Source organism: Carassius gibelio, chromosome A15, assembly GCF_023724105.1.
Source record: "Carassius gibelio isolate Cgi1373 ecotype wild population from Czech Republic chromosome A15, carGib1.2-hapl.c, whole genome shotgun sequence".
In the NCBI taxonomy this organism is placed as follows: domain Eukaryota; kingdom Metazoa; phylum Chordata; class Actinopteri; order Cypriniformes; family Cyprinidae; genus Carassius; species Carassius gibelio.
The window spans coordinates 12,156,834-12,179,648 of NC_068385.1; the positions used below are offsets into that span (position 1 = coordinate 12,156,834).

The following is a 22,815-nucleotide window of genomic DNA, read 5'->3' on the forward strand; positions in this document are numbered from 1 at the left end:
CATGCTGTTATAGCCATGATTTAGATTTAGATTGGTATTCGTTTTAATAATAATTATAATACAGTATTATAAAAAAAAGTTCTTATATGATTTAAAGAAATAAGTTCTAAAATAAATCTAGCAACACTATACAGTTGAAACCAGATATTTACATAAACTTCAGAAAAAAACAGAAAAAACTTTTATTTCTTTACTGTCATACATTAAAGCTTTTCTGTTTTAGATCAATAAATATTAACATATTTTAAGCATTTGTTAAATGTCAGAATCGAGCGAGGGAGAACTTTTATGTATTTTTTTAATAATAATGTTCAGTAGGCTTGTAACACAACCATTAATAAAGGGCAGGCACAAACCAATATCGACAAACCTGCTCTGTTTGTGTTTCTAAAACCACGTATATTATATTTACAGCGTAAAACAGCGATAGTGTATTTCTCCTTTACAGAATGAATGTGCAAGGCTGAGCTTTATTCTTTTCACCATGTCACCAAGACAAAATACTTGTATCCTTAGATATAAGTTAGAAAGTCAAAAAACAAAAAGACTGTGCAAATAGCTCATTAAAATTAGAAGTTTGCTTTGTCATTCAAGGACTGCTCTGGCTCTCCATCTCTAGCCAATCAGAGAAGCTACCTGGGCAACCCATGGTAATCTGTGGCCCACTCCACATTATCCTCTTAGCTCAGTGAGAGGGCTATGTGTGTGCTGTTGGTGTGGACTAGTCATGATCTGTGTGATCTGTGTGAGTTGGTGTGGGTTTAAGGGTTCATCCGCCTGCCAGAATATGCCCCACACCAGGCCAAGTGCGAACGGGCAAGAGGCCTATCAGAAAGAAGAAAGTGAAGACTGGGTGACAGTAATCTTTGAGAAAGAAAAGGAGTTAGATTGCATATGGAGATGGAGACTAACTGTATTTTGCCAACATAACGTTTGCTATGGTACACGCCATATCTAACAGCCAGAGCTGTGGCATGTGCTGTGGAATATGGTATGGTTCTTCTGTTGTCACTCTGATAGAGTCGCTCCTTTAGGTGAGTACTGGCATTTGGAGGTGTGTAGTTTACAAATAATATGTATATGAAGCTATATGCTAGCTATATATAAATATGATAACTTTATGGTAAACATAAATCTTCATGGTTTGAGTTTAGATTTTAATGGTTTTGAATTAAATCTCTTGTGTTCACCTAGGCTGCATTCATTTGATCAAAAATACAGTAAAACAGTAATATTGTAAAACAGAATTTTCAATTTTATAATATTTTTACAAATGTCATTTATTCCTGTGATGACAGCTTTCTTCAAGCATTACTTCCGGTCTTCAGTGCCACATGATCCTTCAGAAATCATTGTGATGATGAGAAATCATATGCTTATTTGGTGCATAAGTAATATTTCTTATTTTTATTTATTTTTCTTAATATATTTGTGGCAACTGTGAATATTTTTTATTTTCAAATATTTTCAGTCATAGACCACGGCTAGCTTTAAATGAAGTGCACGTGGTGCCTCATATTAAGATATACTGATGCAATCAAAGCTATAAACATTCAGGATAAACAAGGCTCTTACTGATCTAAAACACATAATAAGTGTTTTAGATTAGTATTCACTGTTCAATACACAAATGGTAAATAACACTGAAGCAGTTCCCAACAGCTATTCTAAACTAATTATTGTTCTTAGTAATAATAATAATGTTGCTCTGAATAATTATAATTCTTCGTCACTGCATTAATTACATGGTGTACTTTAATGACTCTTCATTCCAGAGGGAGATTTGTTGTTTGGCTATATGTTAAATGCCTCTTGGATGGGAAGATTGTTTTAGACTAGAGTTTTCTTTGTGTAAAGATAGCTTTCCTCTCCTAACCACTTCTGAAATAACACTGAATCATTGATCGTGATTCATGGTGGATGGGATCTTACCCCTATAGTTCCCCAGACCACTTTCTGTCTGGTCTTTCAGTCGTCGGCCCTCAGACAGTAAACTTGCTCTCCCAGAGCACTATGGGAAATAATGACTATTGACCCAATCCAATCATACTCCCAACTGTCCATCAAACCATAGAGGTTTAACTGCGCTGCAGGAGTTTGAGATAACGGAGGAGTTTCAGGGAAATACAGAGGCTTTCCATTAAGATGCCTTTTATTCCTGTCCCGAGAAATCCTTAGGAAATTCTCTTTTTTTTTTCTGTAGATCAGTTTGCTTATTTATTTATGTATTAAATGCATTCACTAAGAAATATTGTGTTTTGAATAATAGAGAAGGGAGGAGGCTGATATGAACATCAGGCTAAACAAAAGATCAGATTTGTATTCCCGTGTTTTGACACTTGCCTCATGTGTGATGGTCAGTGTGGGAGGGGCAAGACCAATCCTATTAGCCTAAGATAGAGATTATGGCCAAGCAAGAAGAGTTGACCTAGGTCCTCTTAACCCCAACAAACTAAAAGTCTGGACTATAAATGGTGTTACCGGGAGGTTAACTTGAGTCATGCTTTCACTCATCCTAAATGTTAATCATCTAATGAAAGTCCATGTCACTCACCGCAGCCCACTTACAGTCTGCTACAGCTGTGGTTTCTAATTTATTATGAAAATGATTCCTGTGTCTATTTTAAGAATATTTCATCCACACAATGAAAATTCAGTCAGTTAGAAACTTGTTTTCTGTAAAAGCAGTGAATATTAACAACGTTCTTGCTAAATAACAAACTCATAAATCACTCAACCCCTGAAACTGGAGTCTGTATGGCTTGTGACACTATATTCCAAGTCTTTCAAAACTAAATTATTTGTATGAGGAAAATGTCAGTTATGGCAGTGTTATTACAGAATATTTTATATAATATAAGTACTCATATTTTCAAGTTGCTTTTATTTATTTTTGTAAAGTTTGAGTTTTTACATGCTTTTTTGTATTGTTTTTTATATTTTCACACACACACACACACACACACACACACACACATATTTATTTTTATATATATATATATATATATATATATATATATATATATATATATATATATATATATATATATATATTATTTTTTTTATTTTATTTTTTGTATATTTAAATTTTTTTTTATTTCTGTTTAGCTTTATTTTTATATTACAGTTTTAGTTTAAGCAATAATTAATGCTCAACCTACACAAGGAGCACATGCTCTACTGATGCTTGACACTGCACACTAAAATAGATCATTATTTTTTAACTAAGTTTTTTTGTGTTTCCTTTCTTGCAGTAGAAGAATCAGACATTATAGACTTGGAAAAGCGTTACTGGCTGCTGAAAGCCCAATCGCGGACAGGCCGGTTTGATTTGGAAACTTTTGTTCCTCTGGTCTCGCCCCCTATACACACGTCGCTTAGTGAAGGTAAGACAAAATTAATTACAGCAATTTTAAAAGGTTCTCCAGTGGACTGAGACACACAAACACTCTCACATACATCCACCTGTGACTCACATGCTTTGAAAGCATCTGCAGCACCGAGAGAAGTCACGGTTCATCCTATTTTAGTAGAAGTGGGTCTCTGCTTTTGAAATGTATTGGATCATTTGTGATAAAAGATCTCCAGAGAATCCAATTACTCTTTCTAGCTAATCTAAACACTGACATTTTCCTCTCATTTTCCAGGCTTGTTTCATGCCTTTGATGAGAATCGGGACAATCATATTGACTTTAAGGAGATTTCTTGCGGGCTCTCAGCGTGCTGTCGGGGCCCTGTAGCGGAGAGGCAAAAGTGTAAGCATTTTATTTTCTATCATACTTTTTTAGTTATTTATCTCTTTTTCCATGCCAGATGCAGGATTTTTGTGGGTGTTTCTTCAAACATTTTTAAACATTTTTAGAGTAAAATCCTTTGGCTTGTTGAGGCTTATTGCATAGCATTATGTTTTCTAAATACAGTTAAATAATATTCCACTATTATTTTGCACAAATTATAAAAGTTTTTCTTTAAAGAATATGTTAAAGTTCCTCATCTTACAGGGCTCCAGAATGCGACTAAAACGGTGCAACCAAAGATATAAAATTCTATTTTTGTTGAGATCGCCACTGGCGACTATCCAAATATACATTTTCTGAATTAAAAATGTGAATGTTTTGCCCTTTTTCCTGCTTGTTTTGCAGTGAAATGTTTTATGTTGATGTATTAAACTTAGACAATGTGCATCAAAGTTTTATTGGGGGAAAACATGACTTAAACAGTCTTCATCTCAAAACACCAGCCAAACACCAGCATAGATGGCACTCTTCCAGTTGTGCAGCATGAGAGGAACCGAAAATTATGGAGACGTGCAAAGTAAAAGTGCAGAAAAGCAGTGTCTATTTTGTGCACAACTTGAACAAATTCCAACAAGTAAAGCTGTCAGCTGTGTGGAAATTAACAATATCGTTAACAATTCTCAAGTAGAATCGATACTAATAAGGCTTCTTGTTATGAAGATCTTTAGTCTATATTCTGTGTTCTTTTAATGCACTTCCTCTCCAATAATCTCAATAAGCTTTGTGCTCACTTACCTTTTAAGTAAGTAAAGTATCAGCTGTAAAATTCTGCCAAATTCATAATGAAACACAAAAATAAAACCGCATTTGCGCTCATAAATGTGGCATGAATGATCCCTTTAGCACCTCAGTTTAAGTGCCGCATGAACCCATCATCATATTCATAGTTTAATTTAACCTGTTGTCTACATGATAAGAAAGAATGCAAGGAGCTAAAGATAAAATTCAACACCACCTATATAAATGCATGATACTAATGAAGAGAAACAAACTGGATGTGTGTGGTCTGCGATATTGGCACAGATTTTGTGACTTTATATAGTTCTCAAGTTGGAAAAGATGCTTAGTTCCAACTTTAAGTGAACCTTACTTCTCAGGACATCTACAAGATGGATTAAAATGCGGATGCTGTAAAACGAGGGGAGACATAAACAAATGACAGTACGACTGAAATGTTAAGGTGTTTAAAAAAAAGAAAGAAAGAAAAAGTTTATTCTGTGGCACAATTTGATGCCTATTTTTGTTTCTTATAGGAGCCGTTGTCTGGAATCCTGTCTTATTTTCCTCTTCTTTGTCTATTGCAGTTTGTTTTAAAGTGTTCGATGTAGATCGGGATGGAGTTCTGTCCAGGGATGAGATCCACGAGATGGTGGAGGCGTTGCTGGAGGTGTGGAAGGATAACCGTACAGACACCCTCCCTGTAAGTGCAGAGCAGTTAATGTCTAATCGAATTAACCTGTTTACATCCACAGAAACAGCAAGTAATAGCATGGTACAGCTAAACTAAATACTTAATATCAATATTCATCATTTTGTTTATGTACATGCCTATGAGCTGATCAATTGCAAATGAGATGCAATCAGGTTGTTTCATGTGTGCCCTAATATGGAATTATACATTTAAATTAAACTCAAATCAATTCATTATTGATTTGTGCGTCCTGAGCTGTCATTGTGTTTCTTACATCTAGTGGAGTCGTTTTTATGTCAGTTATAGATTTCATGATGATACTTCATGATTTATGCTTCTGTATGTTTCAGGAGTTTGATTCCAGCGTTTCAGACATTGTAGAGGACATACTGAAAATGCATGACACAACAAAAGTAATTATTTTTTCATTTTCATGTTGCATATAGCATATCATGATTTTTTTTTTTAAAATCTTTAGTTAATACCAATTTAATCTAAATTTCTAAATTTAGCAATTTTTTTTATATCTAGTGTTTAAGGACATTATTATGTGTGTTTCATTTGTGGTTTACCTCTATCTTGTGTTTTTCTCACAGCAAGGACACTTAACCCTGGAGGACTATCAGATATGGAGTGTGAAAAGTGCCCTCGCAAATGAGTTCCTCAATTTGCTGTTTCAGGTACGATCCTGTTTACTGTATTTTTGGACACACTAACAAAAAATAAAAGTATAAAATAAGTCTAAATGCTTATATAATGTGTACACACGAGTGAATCCAATAAAGTATATACGTCATTGTCTTGGGTCTGGCCTGAAATTACTTGTTAATCTGTTTGTCATCAGGTGTGTCATATCGTCCTGGGCCTGCGTCCTGCTACCCCTGAAGAGGAAGGCCAGATCATTAGGTGAGATCAGGACACAGCATTTCTTTACTCACCCTATCACTGTCTATAACTCCCTACAGAGCACTTTCTCTGTGTTTTAAAACAAGCCTTATGAGGGCTGTATTGTATTTCACTCTCCAATAAGCCTCGTGATTAGGTTTCGTCTGTATATAAGGATCCATCGTACCTCCACTGCCTATAACAGGGTTTAAGACCAGACAGAGATTGAGAACACAATTTCACTTTCAATTACATTTTCCAGCAGGACTGATGGTGCTCAAAAAGATACTATAAATACTGTACCACATTAGTGTGTCTGTTTCATAGCTTTGGCTATATTGTCCAAGTTTAGTATTAATGTCTTGTGACAGAAGGAGTGTTTTGTTGGGTTATTTTGGTGCTAGTGTTGTGTATAAATATGATAGTTCTTCGACTGACTACCCAGATTTTGTGTGACGGCACAGGGGTTGGCTGGAGAGGGAGAGCAGACACGGGCTACAGCCTGGTCAGAACTGGTTCCTGATCTCCATGCAGTGGTGGCAGCAGTGGAGAGACTATGTCAGATATGTGAGTCAGCAATATGTCTATTCAGCCTTTGCATAACCATGAAAAGGGGTCATGTGATTGATCACCTTTTTCCTTTTCATTTGTTTTAAAATAAAATCATTGTAAACAAAGTGAGATCAACTAACTAAATTGTAACCATTTTAAACCTTGCAATTATAAGTGGAAACACAGAAAAACTAAATGAATTGTAAAAGATTTAATCTGACCTTTAATCTGACCACTTTATAGTACAAATATCAACCAGGACCTTGTTTCTGTCAGACATCAAATGGTCAAAAAGTAGCGTGATGGTTTTAGTTTTACATTGCCCAGTTTCTATTGATAATACTGACATTATAGCGGATTATTAAACCCATTGTGTTAAACAGGATAATAAGTCGATTGTCATGGAGCAGCCGTCAGTGCAGGGCAGTGGGATGAGAAGTTCTCAATCCACAACACCTATAGAGCCTGTCCTGAACAGAATTGGAATAGTGGTCCGTTCCCCCAGTTCCCCAGAGGAAAAATTCCTTGATAACATCTCCAACTCATCAGAGGTGTCAGAGAGCACTGGCAATGGTAAGTACACGCTCAGTAAAGAGTACAATTTAAGACTCAGTAGCCATGTTCACATGGACACTTTTTGTTTCAGTTGGAATGAAATCATTCTGACTGAGTTGATTGTGCGTGTTTAAATGTCACAAGCTTCAAATCAGATTTAGGCTACATTTACACGACAACAATGTAGTCAAAAACAGAAACGTTTTTCCCTTGCGTTTTTAAAAAGTTTCACGTATACACAACAATGTTTTTCCAAAACGATTTGCGTTTACACATATCTGTGAAAATGCCCAAAAACACTGTAATATGTATGCCAGGCCAGTAGTTGGTGCTGTCACCTAATTAATAAACAGTTCCTTTAGAGAAGTGATGATTGTATGATGTATATAATGCGTCTTCACTGTTGGTTGTAATATTGGTGAAGTAAATCCACACTTTGCTAAAGAAGCATTAACAAACTCTTGAGCAACAACAACAGTACCATACTCCGCCATTGTTGCATATGTTTGTTCGTGCTTGCCTTTAAAATCGATACGCACTGCACATGTCTACCAAAAACGTAATATGCACGCACATGACATCACCGTTTTCAAAGATTTCCATATTAGGTGTTTACACAGAAATGAAATATGGTGCTGTTTTCAAATATTAGCACTGAGAAAAGGTTTATCCCACCCCTCTCAATCTGATTTGTGCGATTTTATTAATATAAACTTATATAAATAAAAACTCAATGTGGACCTTGAGTCAAAAAGTTTGTCCACCCCTGACATAAAAGCATATAGGGCACCATGATAAATCACATGTGATATTTAATGTGCATCTTGTCATTAAAGCTAGTTGTGTAATCAGTGGTAAATCTCTATCACCTGCGCGCTTTCACTTATCGAATGCGATCATGCAGCCCTAAAGGCTTAGATACAGTGTTTAGCCTCCATTACATAACGTGTTTTCACTTTCTCAGGCCTGACCCCACACACCAGTTCCTCTGCCACAGACGTCTGCTTTGCCCGGCAGCACAACATCTCTGACAACAACAACCAGTGTTTCTCCAGCACCAATGGCCATTTACCCAACAGCTTGGCCGCGCAGAGACCTGGTGCCATAGACAACCAGCCTCTGGTGACCACCGAGCCCATGAAGGTGAGTGTACCATGTGCTTAGAACACCCACTGAACCCAGGAAACCACTGATCCTCTTGTCCATCAAAATAAATGATAAAGTGCATTTAATAGACCTGCAGGCTCACTCACAGAAAATAATTTATTGACTAAAATTTTCCAAGACACATTTTGTGTAGAAAGGGTCTATGTGAGATGGTGTGAACTATCACCTGAGAAGACAAAGACCCACATAATGAGCTGCATAATGAGACTTTTAGTCACGTGTGTGTCTGAGAGGGAGGAGTTACAAGACAGAAAGTGAGAAAGTTATTTAGAATATATTTAATTATCCCACAAAATAATTTAATATTCACTTGTGAGTGCAGATAAACAGTTTATTAAGAACAATCAAAGCTGACTTTCAAAGCTGAATTTTTTTTGCATTATTACTCCATTCACACAATTCCTCAGAAATCCTTTTAACAATCTGATATTCTACATTTACATTTATTGTTATTATTATAATTATTATTATTAATGTTGAAAAGAGCTGAGAATATTTTTTCAGGTTTTTTTGGGATAAATTGGAAAAACAGCATTGTTTGTTTCAGTTGTTACATTTACATTTATTTGTTACATTTATATTATTTACATCAAGCTTTTTTATGGTATAGTGTATATTTTTATTGAAACTTCATAATGTTTCACTTGATTATACATTTAGTCAGGAATTATAGTTCGGAAAAAGTCTAACTAGTAAAATGTTTACACGTTATGTGAAAACTAGTACAAGTATATACAGTATTGTTCAAAATAATAGCAGTACAATGTGACTAACCAGAATAATCAAGGTTTTTAGTATATTTTTTATTGCTACGTGGCAAACAAGTTACCAGTAGGTTCAGTAGATTGTCAGAAAACAAACAAGACCCAGCATTCATGATATGCACGCTCTTAAGGCTGTGCAATTGGGCAATTAGTTGAAAGGGGTGTGTTCAAAAAAATAGCAGTGTCTACCTTTGACTGTACAAACTCAAAACTATTTTGTACAAACATTTTTTTTTTCTGGGATTTAGCAATCCTGTGAATCACTAAACTAATATTTAGTTGTATGACCACAGTTTTTTAAAACTGCTTGACATCTGTGTGGCATGGAGTCAACCAACTTGTGGCACCTCTCAGCTGTTATTCCACTCCATGATTCTTTAACAACATTCCACAATTCATTCACATTTCTTGGTTTTGCTTCAGAAACAGCATTTTTGATATCACCCCACAAGTTCTCAATTGGATTAAGGTCTGGAGATTGGGCTGGCCACTCCATAACATTAATTTTGTTGGTTTGGAACCAAGACTTTGCCCGTTTACTAGTGTGTTTTGGGTCATTGTCTTGTTGAAACAACCATTTCAAGGGCATGTCCTCTTCAGCATAGGGCAACATGACCTCTTCAAGTATTTTAACATATGCAAACTGATCCATGATCCCTGGTATGCGAGAAATAGGCCCAACACCATAGTAGGAGAAACATGCCCATATCATGATGCTTGCACCTCCATGCTTCACTGTCTTCACTGTGTACTGTGGCTTGAATTCAGAGTTTGGGGGTCGTCTCACAAACTGGCTGTGGCCCTTGGACCCAAAAAGAAAAATTTTACTCTCATCAGTCCACAAAATGTTCCTCCATTTCTCTTTAGGCCAGTTGATGTGTTCTTTGGCAAATTGTAACCTCTTCTGCACATGCCTTTTTTTAACAGAGGGACTTTGCGGGGGATTCTTGAAAATAGATTAGCTTCACACACACGTCTTCTAACTGTCACAGTACTTACAGGTAACTCCAGACTGTCTTTGATCATCCTGGAGGTGATCATTGGCTGAGCCTTTGCCATTCTGGTTATTCTTCTATCCATTTTGATGGTTGTCTTCCGTTTTCTTCCACGTCTCTCTGGTTTTGCTCTCCATTTTAAGGCATTGGAGATCATTTTAGCTGAACAGCCTATCATTTTTTGCACCTCTTTATAGGTTTTCCCCTCTCTAATCAACTTTTTAATCAAAGTACGCTGTTCTTCTGAACAATGTCTTGAACGACCCATTTTCCTCAGCTTTCAAATGCATGTTCAACAAGTGTTGGCTTCATCCTTAAATAGGGGCCACCTGATTCACACCTGTTTCTTCACAAAATTGATGACCTCAGTGATTGAATGCCACACTGCTATTTTTTTGAACACACCCCTTTCAACTAATTCAACTAATTGCCCAATTGCACAGCCTTAAGAGCGTGCATATCATGAATGCTGGGTCTCATTTGTTTTCTGAGAATCTACTGAACCTACTGGTAACTTGTTTGCCACGTAGCAATAAAAAAATATACGAAAAACCTTGATTATTCTGGTTAGTCACATTGTACTGCTATTATTTTGAACAATACTGTAATAAATAAAAAGATACTTACTCATGTTTATGATCTCTGCTGAATAAAGCGCTTCATTCTTTTTTTCGGAGGAAATCCAAAACTCAAATCCTGAGGTAATCCACATTTTCTTGGGGATTTTTCGGAAACACTTGTTTAGTTTAAAAGTAGACATGTCAAGTTTTCTATAGATATACCGTATTTTCCGGACTAGAAAGTCACACTTTTTTTCATAGTTTGGCTGGTCCTGCGACTTATAGTCAGGTGCGACTTATTTATCAAAATTAATTTGACATGAACCGATAGAACTGAACCAAGAGAAAACATTACTGTCTCCAGCCACGAGAGGGCGCTCTATGCTGCTCAGTGCTCCTGTAGTCTACACTGAGCAGCGTAGAGCCCCCTCTCGCAGCTGTAGACGGTAATATTTTCTCTCGGTTCTTGGTTCTAAATAAATGCGACTTATATATGTTTTTTTTCCTCATCATGACGTATTTTTGGACTGATGCGACTTATACTCGGGTGTGACTTACAGTCCAAATATTACGGTATGTCTCATCATTGAGTATTCACTGAGTCACAGTTAATTTTAATGACTCGTTTTTAAATGAAGATCACTGCAGACCAAGGCTGCAGACAGCACACCTTGTTTGTTATCTTTATTTTATAAATGCACAAAGTTTTGTTATGTCTGTATACAAAAAAGTAGACCCTTTACAGATTCGATTGATGTATTGCTCTTATCTGTACGATCAAAACTGAAAGTGTAATTTAAGTTATTTTCAGGGTTATCAGGAGAAAATAACTCATAACACGTATACACATTAATCAACTCAGAAGGTTAATATAAAACATTAGCTTTATTGTTATGTTAGTGTTGTAAATTAACTGTTGACTTGAATTGTATTTTTTCCTATTCCATTGGCATATTGTCAAAGTGTCTAATTATAATGTTTGGTAATATTTCTATTCAAAACCCTGGAAAACAAATGTGTTTTTTTAATGAGTCATATACACTTATCTGTTCTAATTTAATTAAATTGTAATGTAACAATCTTGGTGGTTAAAATCAAAATAAACATCCTTAGCGGATAGGTTGATGTCCATGAATCCAATGTTGGCTTTTACACATACATTTTCTTTCTAAACCATTTACGTGACAAAACTGTGTTTACGGGGATATTTTGACAATTTTGTGTGTTTGTCCACAAACTAATCTATGAGCTGGCTCTCTGTGCAGCCCTCTGGAAGTGTGCGCAGCTCAGAAAACAGCATGCGGTAGCTACAGAAGGGTTTGCTTCATCTCATGCTTAAAGAATGGATTCGGAGTAGGCCTATTCGATTCCTGGCCTTAAGTGTGATTAATGATTACAGAATAGTTCCTATTCCCTATTAATTAGCTACTAGCTTAGGCTACAAAATATTCTATATCATGTGAATAAATATGTGCATGGTAACTAAGGACAATATGAAATATATATATATATATATATATATATATATATATATATATATTCGGTATTGACAGGTATCGTCTGTAACTGACTTTTATTATCGACATCGCGATACTTGCAAGACATCGTAGTATTGTCATATCACCCAGCACCAAAGCTTTGTCACAGGTACATTTGCAGTCTCCTATATATAAAACATCCCATATTACCAGGCTTTCTTTACTCAACATAATGCATCGCAGAATTAAAGTCAAAATGGGACTTTTGGTCCTGTCCACCTCTTCATTCATCCTCCCACTCAGAGTCATCGGAGAAGAGCAGGGTGAAGGATGTTTAAAAGGCCTGTGATTTATTCACTGGAGGTCGCCTAATCACTACATATTGCCATTGCAAATTGCTGTCAATATGCACTTCCTTTGAGTGAGTGATTCTGTTTTGTCCAGGCGCCCACAGTGACTATGGAGGGAGGCCGGCTGAAGAAATCCCAACAGCTGGTGTCTGGCCGGGACTTTGAGACTGTGCCAGAGCCGGTATGGAGGGCGCTTTACCACTGGTATGGGGCCAACCTCAGCCTGCCCCGACCGGTATGTATGCCATCTCCCATCAGTTTTGCCACCATGGGCTTTTAATGTATGCTACAATGAATGTCATTTGCTCTGTTTTTTCTTTGCTTTGACACAATATATTCCCAATGAGGTGTCACATGAACAGTGTCAGATATTACTAAACTTGTTTCCTGATCATAGATTTAGCTTTTCTGTTGTGACCTAACACTCAGTTGGACAGTGTTGCCTCTCATTATTAACTCATTTTCTTTACTTTGCTAGCACGATTCATATCAGATAGCCTTAAAATTATTAATAATGATGGGATGTCTTCAAATAAACAGTAAAAAAGGTTACATTCTGAAGGCAACTTAAAATCTTTTATTGAGATGATGCATCATGTGAAGGATGAACTAAGAAATAATTTTTCATAGATTTTTGCCCCCTTAAAAAAATATTCATTATAAAACATTTTTATAATTAAACAGAATAATTACAATTTACAATTACAATTTGTAAATATGAAAAATAAAAAAAAATTTGTTTTGTTTTTTTATTATTTTAAAATATTTGTTAAATATTCTGAATAAAATTTAATTATAATTAATTATAAAACAAATAATTTAGGGTCATTGAAAGTATTATTTTGTCATTTTGGCAGCACAAAGTTTTTTGTATATATTTATAATATAAAAAATATATAATATTAAAATATAATAAAATAATATATCAGAATTTGTTTTTGATTGTGGTAATAAAGTCATTTTCATGCATGAATAGTAAATCAAACTTTTTTGTCATAATTAATGCAATAGAGGTTTAAAATAATTTTAAATGCAGAACGACTATGAAAGGAGCTTTTCAAATTTCAAATAATGGTCATGTTAATCTGGCGTGTTAAGTTCTCACTCAGTCAAATATAGTTTCTTAAGCAAGTACACCATTATAGTCAAGCCCTATGCACCTCCCCATTGTGCTTCTGCTGTCTCTTCTTCCTTCAGGTCATCACGTCTATAGCGACAGATCAACCAGAGCTGGAACTCTTTCCCCGTTACCTTCTATTCCTGCGTCAGCAACCGGCCACACGCAGCCCTCAGTCTAACATCTGGGTCAATATGGGTATGAGCAGCCTGCGAATGTTCCCTCCACATATACCCCGAGGTAACGTAAGCCTGCAGCAAGAGAGAGGCTCCCTCCACCGCCTTGACAACCTACTCTAATCTCCTAAAACACCCAGCTCGGTCTCACCAAAATGACCTGCCTGGATTACTAAAGAGCCAAATCCTGATGCCAACACCTAAAGTCATCATCTGAGTCAAAAAACAATAATGTAACTCCATGACAGCTTAATATAAATCCTTGTTGAATACATACAAAAATATATCCGAATCTTTAAGTTTGTGAAACATAAAAACACATGTAAGTGATTGTCATAGCGGGCGCTGACCTAATAGCAGGCTTCCTTATTGTTGCACCTTGAAGGTGGGTAGGCAATAATTTAATCTGTCATGGCTTTGTCAGACTCAGAAGACTATTTGGTGTGGGTGAAGATGGGCACTCTCTGATCCTGTAATTGTTTGCTTTGCTGTCTTAAAAATCTTTTTTTTTGGTCTCCTATGAAATCAATAATTCCTGTACAAATCTTAAATGTATTTTCTTTTCTTTTTTCTTTCTTTTTTTTTTTTTACAAGATTTGACTAATTCGGCTTGATTTTTATTTAAATCACCCAGACTAATGAATTGACGAATGATCCCTTTGAAAATGACCTTTGCCCTTTCTTGCTGCTACCTTACAACTAATCATCATTCTGTTGATCAGGTATTGTGTGTGTGTGTGTGTGTGTGTGTGTGTGGGCATGTTTTTGTGACATATCAGGACACAACTTTGTATAATGACATGGGTATGACACAGGTATTACAAGGAGAGGGTGACTTATGAGGACATAACCCATGTCCCCATTTTTCAAAATGCTTATAAATCATAAAGAATGAGGTTTTTTTGCGAAAAGTAAAAATACACAAAGTTTCCTGTGAGGGTTAGGGTTAGGGGTAGGGGTAGGGTTGGTGATGGGCGATAGAATATACTGTTTCTACATTATAAAAACCATTACGCCTATGGGATGTCCCCACTTTTCACAAAAACAAACGTGTGTGTGTGTGTGTGTGTGTGTGGTATTTATATAGATATATATCTGTGTGCTCATTGTGACAGGTTGATTTAATAGCATGCATATCAGGATGTATGGATTTGCTGAAACTTTAAATTTCTCATTACTGCATTAAAACGAAATCATAAAAGTTTTACTCGACTTACTTAGCACAGTCGGTTAAATTAAGTTTACATTCTCAGTGGCTTAAAGTTCGTTTTATAATATATCACAACACAGCAGGGTGGAAAAGCTCAAAAGGGTTGTATTTAAATATTTTATTGCATGTGACAAAGAGAATGCTAAAGGCTGCTTCAATTTCCAACTCAGGAAACGTTCCTTCTCCGAACGCCCCTCTGAAGCGAGTGCTGGCATACACAGGCTGTTTCAGCAGGATGGGCACCATTAAAGACATTCATGATTACCTGTCCCAGAGGTTACGCATCAAAGAAGAGGACATGCGCCTCTGGCTCTACAACAGTGAGGTGGGGACCTCCTTAACAGATACTGAAGAACATCAAACTCTGATCAAAGACATTCATATGCAAATCTGCCCTCATTATAAAGAGACCAATGTCACCTCACAGCATTGAACTGGGAGGAAATGCTACAAAATCCTCATTCCTGTGTTCACATAATATACGTAATATATTTTCAAAAGTTATTTACTCCTAAAAGATCTAAAACTACAAGCCACAAAACTCGAATTTTAATTGAGGTCTTAAATAATTCATGATACATGCAATATATTTAATACTAATGTTGGCTAATTGTCTTTTTATCAGAATTACCTCACTCTCCTGGACGATGAAGATCACACTTTAGAAAGTTTGAAAATTCTAGACGAACAGCACTTAGTCATTGAGGGTAAGTCTGTGACATTTATCTGTCTTAATTAAAAATTTATCTCATTTCACATTTGCTGAGCTGTGTGGATTAAAAAAGCATGCTTGGCTGTACTGATAGAAAAGGAAAAATGATTAATATGTCTTTCCCTCTCTCCAGTTCGAAACAAAGATATGAGCTGGCCAGAGGAAATGTCTTTCATTGCAAACAGCAGCAAAATCGACAGACACAAAGGTAATGTCAGAGGTCATGGAAAGTGTTGGAAAATGCATATCGATGCATATTGGAGGATAGCCAAGCCATCTACAAATGTCAAAATGTTTATCTGAGAATGACCTTGCTTAGATGGCACTACAGTGCAGTTCTTTAGGCCGGTTTCTTTTATCAAAGCACATATCAGGAAGATTATTAACACAGGGCTGCAAGCAGCAAAAGTCCAAGAAGCAATTACATAAAGCAATATATAAATCATATCAAGACAGACATCAGCTGTGACATTTAAAGACACCCAATGTTGCCATCGAACTCGATGAAATACTGAGGAATTGGACTTTCTTGGAGATAGTACTCAAGTTGTTGTGCCAGTGTAGTCTAAATTGAATCAAACCTTCAATCTATTATAATTGTGTATAAATGTTGCTATTTCTCTTGTAGTTCCTACCGAGAAAGGTGCCACAGGTTTGAGTAACCTGGGAAACACATGCTTCATGAACTCCAGTATTCAGTGTGTAAGCAATACCAAGTCCCTCACGGAGTACTTTATCTCAGGGCGACACCTTTATGAGCTTAACAGGTACGGAGACTTGGTCATTTCCGTTTTTTTTTAATGTGTAGTCACATTTGCCATTGCTTATTACAATTTTGCGGGTGAAATCCAGTCATTTCAACTGGGATCTGCACAGTCGGGAATTTTGTGCGGGGCTAAGAAGCTGCTTACGTTTGAGCTGGTCACGCTATGTTGGTCAGCAGAAAACTGCTTGGTTTGAAAGTGGCTTCTGTGATATCTGCCATACCTATTGACCAGTGAGCTGTGTCTTGCCTTGACAGAACCAATCCAATAGGAATGCGTGGTCACATGGCCAAATGCTATGGGGATTTGGTACAGGAACTCTGGAGCGGCACCCAGAAGAACGTTGCACCTCTGAAACTCAGAGTGAGTCATCTTTATAATCATGAGCATCAAACCCAAATGTTTCCATTAAAATTCTTAATGCAGTTTTCTTGAAAACATTTGTGTAGTGGACGATAGCAAAGTATGCACCAAGATTCAACGGCTTCCAGCAGCAAGACTCCCAGGAGCTTTTGGCCTTCCTGTTGGATGGGCTTCACGAAGACTTGAATCGTGTGCATGAGAAGCCATACGTGGAGCTCAAAGACAGCGATGGACGGCCAGATCATGAAGTTGCCACAGAGGTCAGTGTCAAACTACTGTTCTTTAGCCCCTGGCAGGCTCAACACATCAGCTAAGCACTCCTACGTGTTTCTAATTTCAGGCCTGGGAAAACCATTTGAGGAGAAATCGTTCTATCGTGGTCGACCTCTTCCATGGGCAGCTCAGGTCCCAGGTGAAGTGCAAGACCTGTGGCCATATCAGTGCCCGCTTCGACCCCTTTAACTTCCTGTCACTGCCGCTTCCCATGGACAGCTCCATGCACTTAGAAATCACAGGTGAAGCCAAGCAGAGAGAAAACATAAACATTTCAGATAAGCCAAACCATCAGCAGATAGTCCAGTCTTACATAAAAGCTTTTTCGACTTGCAGTTATCAAACTTGACGGCTCCACTCCGGTGCGGTACGGGCTCCGTCTCAACATGGATGAGAAGTACATGGGCCTGAAGAAACAGCTGAGTGAGCTGTGCAGCCTGAAACCTGAGCAGATTCTACTGGCTGAGGTTCACACATCCAACATCAAGGTCAGCTCAACTCTCCAAATCAGAGACTGTTGTTGATGCAATCCATGTTGCCTGGCTTTTAAACAAATGCTTGTCTTTTGGTCTAGAACTTTCCTCAAGACAACCAAAAGGTGCGACACTCTGTGAATGGCTTTCTCTGTGCATTTGAGATCCCTGTGCCTGGCTCACCCACCTCAGTCACCTCCCCAGTGATAACAGGTAACAAAAGATTGATTGCATCTCTATATTTCCTTAAAGGAATAGTTCACCCAAAAATGAAAATTTGCTGAAAATGTACTCACCAGCAGGCAGTCCACCATGTAGATGAGTTTGTATCTTTGTCAAAATTTAGCATTACATCACTTGTTCACAAATGGATCCTCTGCAGTGAATGGGAGCCGTCAGAATGAGAGCCCAAATAGCTGATAAAAACATCACAGTAATCCACAGGTAATTCACATGACTCTAGTCCATCAATTAATGTCTTCTGAAGTTAAAAGCTGCACCCATTCACTGCAAAGGATCTATTGGTGATGTAAAGTGATGTAATGCAAGACCAGATCATGAAGTAATCCTGATGTAGTGTTCCTGTAGCTCAATTGCTAGAGCATTGCGCTATCAAGCGCAAGGTTGGGGGTTCGATTCCCCGGGAACACATGATAGGTAAAAATTGATAGCCTGAATGCACTGTAAGTCGCTTTGGATAAAAGCGTCTGATAAATGCATCAATTAAATTTTTTATTTAATTTAATTTTAATGCTGAATTTCTCCAAATCCGGTCAGATGAAGAAACAAACTCATCTACGTCTTAGATGGCCTGATGTTGAGTAAGTAATATGCTAATTTTAAGTTTTGCTTTGTCATTGACCCAAAAACGTCTCCTTTAGAAAAACCACCTGTGGCCAATGGGACAGCAGGGAACAATAACATTGGAAAGACTAGCCTGATTCCTAATGGCATGCCCAGCACAGTGGTCCCCTGCACCCCAGAGAAGCCCCTCGCCAATGGTATTCCTAATGGCTTTGCCGTGCCCGTGCAAGACTGGGCACTTATTGGCTACATCATTGCCATGCACAGAAAGATGGTGAGGATTTACTGATATATTCACTGTTCGACTTCACATGATGGTCAAAAGCATCCTAAGTGGAAGGTCTGTCCCCTCAGATGCGGACAGAGCTGTACTTCCTGTCCTCTCAGAAGAACAGGCCCAGTCTGTTTGGTATGCCACTGATTGTGCCTTGCACCGTTCACACGAGTAAGAGGGACCTGTATGATGCCGTGTGGATCCAGGTTTCCAGACTTGCTAGCCCTCTGCCTCCACAGGAAGCCAGCAACCACGCTCAAGACTGGTCAGTGGCATCTACAGCTCACAAGGATTATCTTGATGAATTTTTTTGTTTGTTTTTATTTTTTTTTGCCAAAGGTTTGAATTAGTACAATTCACAAATTTATGGTCAGCAAGATTTTTTAAACGCTTTTTAAAAGGATTCTTTTGTCATCACCAAGGCTGCATTTATTTGATCAAAAATACAGTAAAACAGTAATATTGTAAAAAAAAATAATAATATTGCAATCTAAAATAACTGTTACTATTTTCATTTATTTTTGTCATTTGCAATTTATTCCTTTGATGTCAAAGCTGAATTTTCAGCAGCCATTACTCCAGTCTTTAGTGTCACATCATCCTTGAGAAATCATTCTAAATCTCTATGCCAGGGGTCAAGTAAGTTTGGCATTGGGCCAAAATAATATTGCCACTAGATGGCAGGCCAGAACATAGTCAAAGGATAATTTCAGAAATGTATTGATTGAAAATGCAACTACAATTGCCTGTGACAGACTAAAAATCATTACAAATTTGAATAGTTGAAAATGTAAGTTTTCCTAGCTTGTTTCAAAAAGTGACCTAGGTGAATAGAAAATAGTCCAGAATCTTAAATATTTCTTATTCATTTTACATCAAAACGTTTCTTTTGTCCAAAATGTGTAAGTAAACTTCTTAAAATGTATTAAAACTGTGAACTTTTTTTTTTTAATCCCATATTTTCAATGTGGTGTCTCTACATGTGTACAGTAGAGGTCCTTACTCAGTTATGTGACATGTCATACTCTCTTCCAGTGATGACAGTATGGGCTACCAGTACCCCTTCACTCTGCGGGTGGTGCAGAAAGATGGTAATTCCTGTGCTTGGTGTCCCTGGTACAGGTAAGCCATTTAGGTTCAGCGGTTGTGCATGCTTATATCTCACACTGCAGTTTGGGTTGTCATGACTGACAAGGTATGTCGGTGACTTTGCCAGGTTCTGCAGAGGCTGCACAGTGGACTGTAATGAAGACAGAGCGTCACTGGGGAATGCCTACATTGCTGTAGACTGGGACCCCACCGCCCTGCACCTTCGTTATCAGACCTCTCAGGAAAGGGTGAGTGCTATAAGGATACTGTAAGAGTCCTTTAAGTATTTCAGTCAGTTCAAGTTTTGTCCCTGTGTGAAGGTCGAAGTCTTTGTTACTGTCTGACGATGCACCGCAGGACTTGAAATATCCCTTAAGCCCAGGACACACTGAGCTGATGGTTGGCCGTCGGCCAATCTCGGGTGGTTTTTGAGTGTCGGTTGGCTTTAGTTTTTTTTTAAGTGTGTTCCGCACAGTTGATTCTTGTTAGTTGCTGTCAGCTGTTTTTCAGCCGATTCTGCATGTCAAATTGGCAGCGGAGCTTGACGGTGAGAAAGAGAACTCTGATTGGCTATTCAACTTAGCGAATTAGTGCACAAGAAAATTGGAACTGACAAAAGCAAGCCATTGACGGAGAAAAGAGGGAATTCACAGACTTTTGATGCCTTTATATCATTTTCTTTCTTTATCCATAAGACGACAACCAATGGCTGACAATGCCAGTGCCATTTGCAGCTCAGCAGACATGATTGAAAAATAGCTACACAGATCCATTAATAATGAGTGCAGCTGGTGTAAACAATAGTAAAAGCGTGGCTTGCTTTATATATCCACAGTTCTATCACTTCTGGTTTCTCCGTTTGAACGCTGAATACAGACTGCTGCCACCTGCTGGTGTGGAAGAGTTAAGATCTTTCGAGCCAGGGCAGAGCTAGTACATTCTAGTTGGCCATCGGCTGTAGTCTGTCCAGTGTGTTCTAGTGCATTTTTGATTTTACAGTGGGGAAATTGTATTGCAGTAACACAAGATAGCTTGATTTCAAACTTTTAAATTGAATTAAAAATTACAAGTAAGCAGTCTTCCTTAAATAATAAGGACACAAATTAAATAAAGTGTTTTTCAGGTAGGTCTATATATGTCCTATACACATATATAACTATATATGTCCAGACCTCTTAGTGTTTGAGTAGTTATAATTTCATTCTGTTAATGTGTGTTGGGTAATTAATTGCTAATGTTTCTGTGGGCAGATAGTGGAAGAGCATCCCAGCGTTGAGCAGAGTCGGCGAGCTCAGGCAGAGCCCATCAGTCTGGACAGCTGTCTGAAAGCCTTCACCAGTGAAGAAGAGCTGGGAGAGGATGAGCTGTATTACTGCTCCAAGTGTAAGACCCACCGCCTGGCCACCAAGAAGCTGGACCTCTGGAGGCTGCCTCCCGTACTGGTCAGAATCACAAAAGATTTCCATTTTCTCTTTTTCAGTAGGAATAAATCTGCATGTCTCTTAAACTTGAATTATTATGCATCATTGCAAGTTGCCCTTTGTAATGTGTGGTTGAAATATTTTTTTGTTGTATCATTTTTCAGATTGTTCATTTGAAACGCTTCCAGTTTGTCAACGGTCGCTGGATTAAGTCTCAGAAGATTGTGAAGTTTCCACGTGAGAGCTTTGACCCCAGTGCGTTCCTGGCCCCACGGGAGGTGGCTCAAAGCATGGGCAGCCTACAGAGCCTGCAGAGCGAATCCCTGGTAGAGGAGCTCCAGCGGCTGGAGAGAGGAGACTCTTCTGTGTCCTCCATCTCCACTACTACAGTGGCCAGTCCTCCCACTTCTGGAAGAGGTCGGTTTCTCTCTCTCTTTTCTCTTTCTGCAGACCTTTTTGAATCATGAGACATGAGATTCTTTAATAATTGCATTTTTGCTTCAGGCACCCCGTGCTCCATCAGGAGGGTGGGCAGCCCAATGAGCAAAAACAGCAGCCCTGGAAGCAGCCCCAGGAATACAGGGCGGAAACAGGGACGTCTGCGTCTTCCCCAGCTGGGCAGTCGACATCGACTCTGCAACAGCAAAGAAAACTTGGATGCCTGTAACAGCAGCAAGGAGAGCGAGACCGAGTTGGAGCAGGGCACAGTGATGGATGGGGAGAATCAGATCACATCTGATGCAAATGCACAAGACACCTGGTCACTGGATGCCTCAAGCAATGACTGCGATGTCATCATGGTGAATGGATTGGGACAAGAGAGCAGTCAGAGTAACGGACACTCGGACGTCAGTGCAGACCTGGACACCCCTCACCAAAGAAATGACATCTGCCTGGAGCCCCTGTACAATTTATATGCAATCTCAGTAAGTGATTCTTGTCTACGTGTTTCGTTGTGCATTGATTGCTTTTGTAAACAGCTTTTCTGACACTGTTATTATTGTTTTTCTTTCAGTGTCATTCAGGAATAATGGGAGGGGGGCACTATGTGACCTATGCCAAAAACCCCAATGAAAAATGGTACTGTTATAACGACAGCAGCTGCAAGGTAAGATCTCAACTCTCCTTATTCTTCCATATCTCATTTGTTTCCATTATTTAGCATTCTTATTGCACAGAGATAAAACATATCGACAAAAATAGAAAATGCTTCAACGAAGTAGAGATATCAAAACGATCAGTTCTTTGTTGTTGAATGAATAGTAAAATTAACAAATTGAGCTCTACAACCTTTCTGCAGTATCTGTCGTAGTAATTACCAGCTGAATTCGGAAAGCTCAACATTAAGTTTAAATGAATTGAAAAGTTTGTTTAATATAAGTTCTGTGGTATCAACACTGGATTTATATTCCTGAAATTTCCCTTGCACTGGTGTTGACTACCGAAAAATAAAATAAAATTTAATTCAAATTAAATAAATAAAATAAATAGTGTGTTTAATATAGAGGACTATACATTGGATTCATATTTCTAAAATTTCTTTTGCACTTAAGTTGCACTTAAGTACTGAAACTATGAAAAATTTAATTTAATTTGGGTTGAATATTGAAAAATGTTTTCAGTAG

General features: G+C 37.8%; 1 protein-coding gene across 2 annotated transcripts in view; it reads left to right on the plus strand.

Annotated features, from left to right (window-relative positions):
• The window catches only part of LOC128029212 (ubiquitin carboxyl-terminal hydrolase 32), a 44,890-nt gene that overhangs the window by 19,733 nt on the left and 2,342 nt on the right, over positions 1 to 22,815 (plus strand). The window contains exons 6-33 of one of the 2 annotated variants that reach the window (XM_052616842.1): positions 3,255 to 3,386; positions 3,648 to 3,755; positions 5,102 to 5,217; positions 5,559 to 5,621; positions 5,805 to 5,888; positions 6,053 to 6,114; positions 6,558 to 6,660; positions 7,029 to 7,218; positions 8,165 to 8,343; positions 12,609 to 12,749; positions 13,712 to 13,829; positions 15,188 to 15,342; positions 15,643 to 15,724; positions 15,863 to 15,937; positions 16,358 to 16,496; positions 16,751 to 16,856; positions 16,943 to 17,116; positions 17,197 to 17,371; positions 17,466 to 17,617; positions 17,704 to 17,815; positions 18,484 to 18,680; positions 18,761 to 18,945; positions 19,716 to 19,802; positions 19,897 to 20,017; positions 21,020 to 21,211; positions 21,355 to 21,607; positions 21,695 to 22,116; positions 22,206 to 22,298. In XM_052616842.1, coding sequence (XP_052472802.1) covers positions 3,255 to 3,386; positions 3,648 to 3,755; positions 5,102 to 5,217; positions 5,559 to 5,621; positions 5,805 to 5,888; positions 6,053 to 6,114; positions 6,558 to 6,660; positions 7,029 to 7,218; positions 8,165 to 8,343; positions 12,609 to 12,749; positions 13,712 to 13,829; positions 15,188 to 15,342; positions 15,643 to 15,724; positions 15,863 to 15,937; positions 16,358 to 16,496; positions 16,751 to 16,856; positions 16,943 to 17,116; positions 17,197 to 17,371; positions 17,466 to 17,617; positions 17,704 to 17,815; positions 18,484 to 18,680; positions 18,761 to 18,945; positions 19,716 to 19,802; positions 19,897 to 20,017; positions 21,020 to 21,211; positions 21,355 to 21,607; positions 21,695 to 22,116; positions 22,206 to 22,298 — 4,016 coding nt within the window. Of the gene's footprint in view, positions 1 to 3,254; positions 3,387 to 3,647; positions 3,756 to 5,101; positions 5,218 to 5,558; positions 5,622 to 5,804; positions 5,889 to 6,052; positions 6,115 to 6,557; positions 6,661 to 7,028; positions 7,219 to 8,164; positions 8,344 to 12,608; positions 12,750 to 13,711; positions 13,872 to 15,187; positions 15,343 to 15,642; positions 15,725 to 15,862; positions 15,938 to 16,357; positions 16,497 to 16,750; positions 16,857 to 16,942; positions 17,117 to 17,196; positions 17,372 to 17,465; positions 17,618 to 17,703; positions 17,816 to 18,483; positions 18,681 to 18,760; positions 18,946 to 19,715; positions 19,803 to 19,896; positions 20,018 to 21,019; positions 21,212 to 21,354; positions 21,608 to 21,694; positions 22,117 to 22,205; positions 22,299 to 22,815 lie in introns of both variants that reach the window. The other variant, XM_052616841.1, reaches the window with a different exon arrangement.